Source organism: Nematolebias whitei, chromosome 19 (genome assembly GCF_014905685.2).
Source record: "Nematolebias whitei isolate Nwh7 chromosome 19, NemWhi1, whole genome shotgun sequence".
NCBI lineage: Eukaryota > Metazoa > Chordata > Actinopteri > Cyprinodontiformes > Rivulidae > Nematolebias > Nematolebias whitei.
The window spans coordinates 37,532,886-37,544,515 of NC_056516.1; the positions used below are offsets into that span (position 1 = coordinate 37,532,886).

Consider the following 11,630-nt stretch of genomic DNA (forward strand, 5'->3'; position numbering starts at 1 on the left):
GCTACATCTACTAGCTTGTTTAGCTACACCTACGAGCATGTTTAGCTACATCTCTGATCATGTTTAGCTACATCATTGACTCTGTTCTTCTGAAAGTGAAGTGATGAATCTGAAAAGCTCTGAGGTCTATCATTATCTCCACAGTAATAAGGTTGTGGTGTTTTGTTAAGAGGTGAGACACAATTTTATTGATCTTGAATCAGACACAGAGCCCAAAGTCTTAAAGTCCTCCATCACTGAGCTTGGGTTCATTACAGAGAAAATCATAAAACTGAAGACAAACAAATACTGTAAAGCTGTGACCTCCATACACTTGAGATCAGACCTGATGTTCTCGTCACTGTTTTCAATCCTTCTGAAGATCCGGCGTCTCTTCTCCGTTGGTTTATTGTCGTCCAGACACAAAGTAGGATGCAGGTTTTCCTCCGTCGGCCGTTTGTCAACAAGTGAAATGAGCTCACATGCAGAGTTTGGGTGGTCTCTTCAAGTTCACATTGTTCAGACACATTCTTCTTAATTCCTCATCTGCAGGTAGGAGATGGAAACTAAACCTCTTTTCACAGGAACTCTTTGTTCTGGCTCCATGTTCAAACTCTGTCGTTGTAGCCACTGATTTAGTTTGGTCTGGTTGTTCTGCAGCCCTGAACACAACAGGTACCTGAACTCAGCACGACTATTTTAATAAACTTTATGGTTGTTAAATAAATAAAAACAAAACAACAGTTTTATTTGCTAAACTGAATGCAAATTACTTTCAAATAAACCGCAGTCCGTGCTCCACTGCCATGGTTAACCAACGCTTACTGCTACTTCCTGTCTGACAGGAAGTTGTACCCAGAATCATTTATACAGTAGAGCCTCCAGGAATAAGGTGGATACAGTTTGTAAAACAGACTAAACATATTTTGTTCCTCTTGGACTGATGGTTCTTTAACCTAACCATGGAATTATGGTGAAATAGTTTTGATATAAACCTCGTTTAATTTTATTGCAACCATCTGCTGTTTTATGGGCCAGACGTTTGTTGTAAACATGAACAACATAAAGTAAACATTGCTCAAGTCTCCATTTATTTTATAACTTATATTAAATTTGTCAGTCCACCCTCTGACCCCGCTGCTGGATCCGCCCATGCATCTTCATGAAAATGAATTAATCACCAACAAAATGTGCTTAATGATGCTGACAACATTCTTTATTCCTTCCAGTTGTGTTGTGATGCATTTAGGTTCAGCACCAACATCTAGTAATTAGTTTAACTGCTGCAGATCCTCAGTCTGACTTTATTTGACGTCTCGGATGCAACAAATAAATTTGTTCAGCAGTTTGTTCACATCCTGCGTGACCGCGCAGCCTGAAATGCTGGCACTTTTTAATTGGCAGCATCTGGAAGCTTCCACACAGGTCCTGGTGTTCTGCAGAGACAGAGGCTTATTAGCTCCACAAACCTTCAAAGTCAGGCAGGTGGAAGTCGATGCAGAAAACAGATCGCCCGTTAATTAGCTTCACCAGCTAGCTCGCCCGTAGCATTTTTCTGATGGCTAGCAGGGATGGAAACTGGTAAACTTAAAGTTTATAGTATAACCCTTAGGTGCTGGTTGACAAACGTTTTATTAACTCCAGAAATCGTGTTCTTTCTAAAGGTTCTCAGGACTAATTAGTGTTTAGTTAAGACAAAACCGCTGAATCTGAAGGTAGGTTTTCCCTGCACTGTTTGTGCATCGATGTGAAGTTTTGTTGCAAACTTTAAAGGAAAACGGTGACTTTTGTTTGTGTTGTTGGTGAGGATTCTGCAGTGAGTTAACCTGAAGCTCTGCGTGTCGCTGTAAACACACGAGCTGCTCCTCGCTGACAACCAACCTCTTCCAACTGGAGCCAACATCCAGATCAGGCATGAACATCCTTTAGTGCTTTAGGAAGACACCAAACCTGCACTCGTTCCACCTTTACAGCTTTTAGAGGCTTTTTGTGCATGAATTTCTGCATCAGGAAGTTGTTAAATGGTTAATGGACTGACGGGTGGAGTCTGAGACGTGCAGACTGAAGGACCACCAGGTCTGCAAACATGCATCTAAAATAATCTTACAAGTTTTAAAAGTAGAAATAATTGAATCACTGCCTGCATTGAGGGCTGAGTGGTCATTTAAAAACTTGGATCAAAGTAAGTTTCAGAGGTGAACTATGGTTTTTATTTATTTAATTTTGGTCTTTGATGTATTTCCTTTCATTTTTAAATCAAATGACTGTTTTTTTAGTCTCTGTTTAGAATCGGCTTGTTTTTGTAGACCCACTCATAACTGACGTCCCTTCCTTTATTTGTGTTTTAAATATGCAAAATGAACGTGACAAATCAGTAAAACGCACCACAGAAAGCAGTTACCCTTCAGTGGGAGTCCCGGACAAACCGTCCTGTTAACAACAACAAAGATGCTTTTAATCCAGAATACCATAAACTCACTGCAATAAAAACACTCTGGCATGACCGTCCACTGTACAGTGTCTGATAACCAGGTGAAAAAAGCTCCAGAAACTCAATCATCCAAGTAGATGAATACAAATAAATAAAGATAAATAAAATAAAGACAGTTTCTGGGAATTCCACGTTAGGCTGGTTTGAAACATGAAGGAGGTGCTGTTTATAAGACAGAGCTGGGTTGGAAGGCCTCAGACTAAGTCTTTCGAATGAAAGACGAAACTTTTGTCCCAAAAAGAAACTGTCCAGATGACATGATTTAACCTTTGTTGTGCTAACCAGGTGAGAATTAGTGCCGCCATATTGGAAGGTGCTACCTGGCATTGTTAGTTACTTCTGTGATGATGGACAATAAATATGAGTAAAATTAATTGGAACCTGAACTTTTAAAGAACATTTGTTTAGATCAATATTTCCACAAGTAAACCTGTTTTATTCGACTGCGGGTTGAAATACACTCTTATTACTGGAAAGCTGAGAACGTCATGAGTGTCAGTCAGAGGGGCGGCTGTGGCTGAGCAGTTAGAGCAGTCCTCCTCCAGTGGGAGAGTTGGGGGTTCAATTCCACCAGCAGTCACATGCCGAAGTGCACCTGGGCAAGACACGTAACCCCTCATTGCCTCCCATGTGTGTCCCATCAGTGCATGAAGGCGATAAAGCTCTGATTATTCTTTGTGTAAATACAGTAAAGTGCTGTATGAATGGGTAAATTAGGGCACGTTGTGTTGTAAAGAGCTTTGAGTGTCTTGTCAGGACAGAAAGGAGCTGTATAAGTACAGTCCGTTTACAATTATAAACCAACCTACATGCATCAACGTTAACGATGTTTTGTCTTAAGGGGCCGCAGGAGTGCAATCGCGAGGCTGCAGGTTTGAGCCCAGGTTGTGTCAGGAAGGACAGCCGACGTAAAACTGCCAAATCTTCTGCTATTATAAGGAAAATAAAACATCGTATACATTCATTAGTCTAAGTGAAAATACACAGATGCTGGTAGCAGAGCTCTGGTACATGAAGTAGTAATTACTTAAATGGCTGTTGTGCGCCGGTCTAGTTAGAATGATTACAGCTCGTAGTAATTTTATCACCGTAGTGATGGCCCACTGGGTCGGAGTTGAGCCTCCACTTGATGGGAGGCTCATTCAGAACCCTCTTGTCTGCTGTTTCCACAATATACAGCGTATGTTTCTGTAAAATGAGGCTATTTGTGTGTGGCATTGATGCACTAACAGCACTGATACATGTAGCACCTAGCAAGATGGTGGCCGCAACTCTCATTCCAGTGTGTTTCTTTGTCAGTAAGCATTTCCTGCCCAATCCTAATCTCTTCCTAGGTCTTTACTTTTAGTATAACTTAAACTTAAACCAGCTCTATCCTCAACACGAATGAAAATATATCAAAGTTAGAAACAGTGACTTTATAAATAAATTTATTTACCTTCAGTATAAACCCCAGACACAGTATAAGTGCACAGATGCATTTTGCACTGTAACATTCACACATAATTGTGCACAAATTTGAGTTGCATCATTTTGTGGATACCCATTTGCTCTCATGTGTATATTCATTATATTTTGATCTTTAAATTTAACCCCCCCACATGATTGTTTCATCTGTTGGTTAATAACACGCAGACATACAAACGAAAATACAAAACCTTTCTTTTTACGCCGCAACGTACTCCATCTGTCACACAAAAATGTTAAATCTCTATTTAATTTTGTCAGTTTGTTGCTTTTATTTAGCTTAAATGCACAACCAGTCACATGCAGGCCTTCACACCCCCCCCCCCCCCACACACACACACACCAAGCTGTGCTGGCCTCAAAGGAGACAAATGATGAGAATGAAGTGGCATAAAGGTAAAGATAAAATATGGCAGAGGAGGGAGATGGAGCCAGACAGTGAGACAACAGCTAGGAGCGACAGAAGAAATAAAGATTGGTCGAATAAAAGGTCATAAAAGGCTTAAAGCTGAGGGAGAGGACTGAGTAACTGCACATACAGAAGGAAGAGGAGAGGAGAAGGGATCACTGCGGAGGGGAAAAGGATCCCAAGTGATTTACGGACTGAGCGATAAAAATAAATGTGTCAAAAAGTGACAGAGGGAGATCGACAGCTGTGAAGACTGAGAAACAAACGGTTAACGCTCTGACGGGAAGAGGAGGAGACACGTTTAAAGACGTAACATGACAGAGTCATTAATGTTATAAAACGAGGCTGAATGTCTGTACGTCAACACGACCAGTCCACATGCTTTTCAAATCAGTTTCTGTCACTTTGCATCCTGGTCCTGCAGCCATGCAATTTATGCACATTCATTTTTAAAACGTTTTTCGTTTTACATTCAGTCCAGAACACGAAGTCGTATTAAACTTTCTTCTTGCAGCAGCAACTCTAAATAAATCTGTGAAAGAGCAGTGAAACGGGACACATGGCAGCAAATGATCGGATTCACTTCCTGAACGCTTCGCTTGGTCCAAACACACAGAACTGACACGATCAGGGGTGGAAATCTTCTAATCGGTTCAGTGTTTTTAAAAATGTATTGATTTTAACTTTAAGATTGCTATTTTTGTTAAACAGAAATACAACAGAGTCATGCAGCTACAAGGAATTAGTTTTGCGTTTCTAAGCGTAAGAGCACATGTAAATATATACAAAGTAAACCGTTATAGACAGAGAAATTTGATGAAGTGTCCAGAGTGGTGCGATGTTAACGTTTTGATAGTTGACGTCCCAAAGGAGTGAAATAAATCATCTGAGTCCAGCAGTAAAGACGAGCAAACGGTCTCTTGAGCTTTAGGTCTTGATGGATTTCACCCTCCTGCCGGCAGGAAACAGCTGACGCAGTTTTTGTCCAGGATGAGATGGATCTGCTACAGTGTGAGCTGCCTGCTTCCTGGATCAGGAGGTGTAAAGGTCCATGAGCGTGGCCAGATGTTGTTTGATTGTAAGAACTACCGTCTGTTTGCACGGTGACTGTTGGTGTAGGTGCTGGAAAAGGAGCGTGCATTTGCAGGAGCTGAAGTCACGTTCACGCTGCAAACTCTTGTAAGAGTCCATAAAAGGTTAAGTCATGAATAAATAAAAACATTTATTTAGTTCATGGGAGTTTGTCCATCCAGTCTTCAACCGTGTTCCTCGGGGTACACTGTGGGGGTTCTCCTTGTCTATGGGATTGGGGGCTCGTTGTTACGGGCTGTTAATCCCTATACAAGCGGTGCGAGAGTTTGGTTCTCATTGATGGCAGTAAGTCAGACTTCTTCATGGTGGGAGTTGGACTCCACCACGGCTGCCTGTTGTCACAGATTCTCTTCATAACTTTTACGGACAGAACTTCTCGGTGCAGCCAGGGGGTGGAGGGAGTCCGGTTCGATGGCCTCAGGATCCATCTCTGCTCTTTGCAGATGATGCAGTCCTGTTGGCGTCATTGTGCCGTGATCTTCATCTTTCACTGGAGTGGTTCACAGCAGAGTGTGAATCAGCTGGGATGAGAACCAGCACCTCCACATCTGAGGCCATGGTCCTCAGTCAGAAAAGGGTGGATTGCTCTCTTCAGGTCGAGGGTGAGGTTCTGCCTCAAGTGGAGGAGTTCAAGTATCTCAGGGTTTTGTTCACGAGTGAGGGAAGAATGGAGCGTGAGATTGACAGACGGACTGGTGCAGCATCTGCAGTATTGTGGACTCTGTACTGGTCTGTTGTGGTGAAGAGGGAGCTGAGCTGTAAGACAAAGCTCTCTGTTTACCAGTCGGTCTACGTTCCCTCACCTATGATCATGAACTCTGGGTAGTGACAGAAAGAATGAGATTGTGGATACAGGAGGTTGAAATGAGTTTTCTCCACAGGGTAGCTGGACTCTCCCTTAGAGATCAGGTGAGAAGTTCAGTTTTCAGGAGAGACTCAGTAGATCCGCTGCTCCTCCACATTGAAAAGAGCCAGTTGAGGTGGTTCTGGCATCTGGTAAGGATGCTCCCTGGTCATCTCCTTAGGGAGGTGCTTCAGGCATGTCCTACCCCGGAGAAGACCCAGGACACGCTGGATAGACTACGTCTCTCTGTTGGCCTGGGAACACCTTAGAGTTCGCCCAGAAGAGCTGGACGAGGTGGCTGTGGAGAGAGATGTGTGGACCTCCCTGCTCAAACTGCTGCCCCCGAGACCTGAGTCCAGAACAAGAGGAACATGATGGATGGATGGATGGATGGATGGTTTTCTTGCAGTAAATGCACCAAGTTGAAGAACGTGTGCTGCTGTTTGTGCTTGTAAAAGCAGAGAACTTTGTGAATCTTGAACCCACGCCTGCAGGTCCAACTCTTAATGTTTAACAACCAAACCAACCCTGAAAGACTTTCTGGGGATTTCCTGTTGAATGAGCTGACGTCGTCACGTGGCAACATCGAGCTGACTGCTGTGTTGGAATTTAATTTAAAGAACTGAATGACAGCTTTTGAGGAAACTCCCTTAAATTCTGAAACACAATAAATGTCATTGTTTTCTCAGCTCACGGTTCGTAAAAGCTTCGCCACATTTGATCGTTCCTGCTGAACTCCGCTCCCAGACGATTGGCTGACGAATCACCTCAACTCCAACTGCTCCCTGTAGAATAAATCGTCCTGTCGATATCCAGCTGTTTAAGTGCTGCTGGTCTGTCCCCCAGTCCAAGGTCTTTATACAACAAAACAAGGTCGTCTGCACCAAACGAGCTTCTTGACTTTGATTCGTGGAGCCGAGGAACCAGAACCGATTGGAGTCAACCTTGATCGGCTGAATGTGCTTATTAAACATTTCCTTCACTCCTGCAACCATCACATTAAAGTTCTAACATTTCCATGAAAACATTTGCAAAGTTGAATTTAAATAATCATCATCATGAAGGACTCTGTGTTCTCCTGCATCCATCAGCCATGAAATCAAAGATAAAACCTTCTGGTTCTTTCCTGGAGCTGAAATTAATGACCATTGTGAAGACAAGGTTCCTCTGCTTTAGCTTTTAAATCACTAATAAATCAATTTAACCGTAAAACATGCATTTATTATGGGCTATGTGCCCCTGGTTTGATGACGTCCATAAGTTCCCAGGACCTGGCTGGATATTTCATTTGTCCGGGCCGTCCGTTTGATTGAACATCAAAAGAAATGAACTTATTGGACGAATTGTTTGTGCCTTAAGAGCAGAGCAACCTCACAGGCTGAACAGGAATCAGAACAGTATTAGCAGCTATTTAAAGTGCTTTTATTTTAACAAAATTTGATTACTTGTTGTACTTATTATTTTACAAAAATACACAGTGAAATTAAAAGGAGTTAAAGAGTTGTGCATTAAATCTGGCACTTATAAAAATGCAGAAATGAGAAACATATTTTCAGTTTGTGGCATCATAATGTCTAGAGTCAAATGCTCATTAACAGTTTGTCCCTGAGGGATTCAAACTCCAAACAGTTCCTCAAATGAAGCATATCACCAGCTGGCTGCATGCCAACAGGTCTCAATTAAAGGCCTGTTTACACGACACATATTTTGAGTGAAACCGTAGTTTTTCCTCTGCGGTTCGGCCGTTCATTTACACGATGGCAGCCCCCGCTCTCCAGAGTGGAGATTCTCTGGGGATCCCACAAAAGCACCGAAAGTTTGAAGCATGCACACTACAGGAGTATATTTCACTCGTGGCGCTGGACTAACATAAGAAATGTGTTAAATAATAACAGCAACAATAATGAACAGTATTCCTGTTAGTGGTGGGAGATGTAGTGAAGCTATCTGGACATTATGTAATTCAAGTTATGTGATTTAAACGATGCAAAACGTATTGCATGTTATTAAAGTTGAAAATGACACCAGGTTTAATTTTTATTTATTTATTAAACGCCAAAAACTGTGTGTCACACAAACGCTGATAATTGAACTGAACACTTTTCTACAGTTACATGTATACACCAAATGCTTGTTTCCCCCTGCCGTGTCCATTTAAAGGGGGCCTAACACTCAGAGTTTGTGTGGGGGACAACTCTCAGCTACTACCACACAGCCTTTTACCTCCATATATGTAAAGTTTCTTGACTTAGTTATTTTTGTGTTTGGATCAAATATCACCCGTCGTAGCTCTAGTTGGCTGACTTTGCCTTTTTTGAACAGCTCCAGTTCTAAGTAGCAGTTTTATGGCATACATTTGACCTTGATTCTCCATCTGCTGCAGGGAAGATACTGACTACTTTCACAGACTAAAATCTATCTATCTATCCAGATATATCCTGTATGCATTCAATATGTGTTTAAAGCAGTTAGCCTTTAAAAATCATTGGATAATCATTTTTAAAATGTATCTGAGTTTAGTATTTTTGTTGTGAATTGTCGCTACACGCCTCTTCTCTGGTGGCTGCTTATGAAGGACACCTTCAATTTATGAATTCAAGGATTCTGTGGTTAAACCTTTTAATAAACAACTAAATTAGTGTTTAGTATTTAGTTATTCACAGGAGGCACAAAGCTGTTTTCTTTGTTTAATCTCTGTCTGGTTTACCTTGTGAGCTTCGTGATGAATAAATTGGATTGCAGCTGTTTTGGAAGATGTTTCCACAATCCGTGGTTCAGATTTCGGGCGGCGTGCAGCCTGCACACCAGCAGCAAACGCATTTAAAGGAATTTACGTGGCCCACACACGCCACATCCCTCAGGCTCTTTAAAGTCAGACTTTCTTCAAGCAGCCAGAAAGGATTGTAGCATCTTTCAGTGAAATGAGAGCATGTGGGTGATTGCTCTTCACAGAAACTTCAGAGGAAGTCAGAGGACTCTGAGAGGGGAGATATTCTAAAGAGCAGAGCTTTGAGGAGCGGTGCAGTGGGCCGCTGCATCTGAGGATGGCCGACCCGAGGCTAGGAGCAGATGAAAGCTTGAAAATGGTGTGAGGGCCACGGGATGAGGGAGGAACATCCAAAATGATGTAGATGAAAGGAGAAGAGGGGGAGGAACGGAGCAGCGTCGGGACAAAGAGCATCTGAGAGGAGCCGAGCAGGAGGCTGACCTTGACTAAATGTGGGCGAGCAGCCGAGACAAAGGGAGAGAAAGGAGTAAATTATGAGGGGAATAAAATAAAACAAGTCCAGGAGCCTGAGGAGGAAAACACGAGCACTTGATGCAGAAGAAATTTGTTTCAGTGTTTAGATCAAACATGTCCGATTATTTAAAACCACAAGTATCCACTTTTCTTCAAAACATAAAAATAAAAGCACTTTTAAATTCCCCGTCTGGCTTGAGGGATTCACTCCGAACCAGACAAACTGGATGTTCTGTGAAAATGCAGCGTGGCGTTGCAGAAATTCTGCAGAAGCAGCTAAAACTGAGACGTCCCAACGCGACAAAACATACAAAAGAACGGCACAAGCAGGAAAACGAGAGTCAGAATAAACATTTTACGAGTTATTCTAATGGTCAGAATGTGTTTTACGTCTGTGGAGCGTGATTTCCAGGGAAAACAGAAATAGGACAGTAGCTTTTCCACCCACTACAGCAGTTGAGCTCGTCTGCCCCGCGGCTGATAAGACTGTCAGGCTGGAAGCAGAGATGGTGACATATTGTGGGAGTCAAGAGGCCAGCAGATGGATAATAAGAGGCGCACAGAGTTGTCCAAGTCGGGAGGAGAGCGAGCGCAAACTGCACAGAACATGATGGAATGGAGTGTTGGGAGCAGGGAGAATGATTTATCTGAGCCTCTTTGTGTTTTTGTGTCAAACAGCAGCTTCGTTTGACACATAATTGATTTCACTTCACAGCTTTAGACGTCGGTGGTGAATAAAGTGCAGCCGAGCTGAGCGAGAGCAGGAAGAAGCTCGTTAATGAAACCCTGAGCATCCGTCCCTTACTGTACTTTAACTACAAAGTGACCCGAGGCCAGGTGAGGCATCACCCACCTGTCGGAGGAGGAGTCTGTGCTCATCATGTCCAGCTCCTGAACGCACGTGATGAGGCTTCATCAGTAGCAGTGGAGATGGAGCCGACTGGCTCCATGAGCAGAAAAGATCCACACTTTTTCCTAAACCAGAAGGATGCGTCTCCAAAAAGACCCCCCCCCCCACACACACACACACACACACAAACACTTATCAGTGACGTCCTGTCAAGAAAGCATTCAATCTATTGGATTATAGATAATTTATTATGATAGTGTTTCAGTGTAGCTGAGGATTCAAACTGATTTGTATTTGTAGAAACATTTAGCTGCGTGTCTGAGGTCACTGAGAGGAAGAATATCCATCTGTATTTCATCAACTCACCACCATGAGAGATGGTCAATCATGTAGTTGCTCTTTTGTCTGTTAGCAAAATATGTCATGGACCACTGGACAAATCTTAAACTCGTAGACAGTTGAACGATTGGAGTCATGATTCAAGATGGACGCTTCAGCTAAGGAACCTAAGTGAACCTCAAATCGTCTACATCTGGTGACAGATGTTGAGCTGCAGTTTGGTGTGGTAGTAGCTGAGAGTCATCCCCAACACTGAGCTCCACTACATTATACAGCTTTGACATGAATGGCAGCAGAGTCGCTTTTTATTTGTTTTTTGTTTCACCAGCTTTTCTTCCTGTCGTGCGTGTGAATAATCGTCCGATGCAAACTCAACCCGAGTTTTAATGAACGCACAAATTCAGGGTCGGAACAAGCGGAACTGCTGCGCCTGATCTGTTGGGGTGAGTTGGGTCGAGTCACTTGCAGAACCCCTGGATGTGTTGAGTTTGCTCCACAGTCCAGACCTCTCCTCTGCAGACGTCCTGACGCAGCTCCTGCGTGCACCGAGCAGCTGGTTTTAATGTTTTGGCTGCTCGTCTGGCTGTTACAAGAAGGGACGGAAATCTGGCTTCCAAAATAGGAAACGACTGAAGATGTTAGAAGTCAGGGGAGAAAGACATGAAACAGAAGCAGGGGATCAGTGGATGACAAGAACTCAAGATAAAGGAGGGAGGAGGAGGAGGAGGAGGAGGAGACGCTGACAGCTCGAGTTGAGGAGATCAGTCTGCTCCGTGTCTGTCAGTCGGACAGGAGGGAGACTGGAAACAGCTGGGGGGGCCTCACTGTGTGTGTGTGTGTGTTTACACCAGAGAGGAAGTAAGACGGGACGCAGCAAGGACAACCAGGGATCAGACACACACACACACACACACACAC

General features: G+C 43.1%; 1 protein-coding gene across 1 annotated transcript in view; it reads left to right on the forward strand.

Annotated features, from left to right (window-relative positions):
• The first annotated feature begins 1,550 nt into the window (after window positions 1–1,550).
• The window catches only part of pvrl2l (PVR cell adhesion molecule related 2 like), an 82,983-nt gene continuing 72,903 nt past the window's right edge, over window positions 1,551–11,630 (forward strand). Inside the window, exon 1 of the mRNA XM_037693057.1 lies at window positions 1,551–1,560. Within this exon, the coding sequence (XP_037548985.1) occupies window positions 1,551–1,560 (10 nt within the window). The remainder of the gene's footprint in view (window positions 1,561–11,630) is intronic.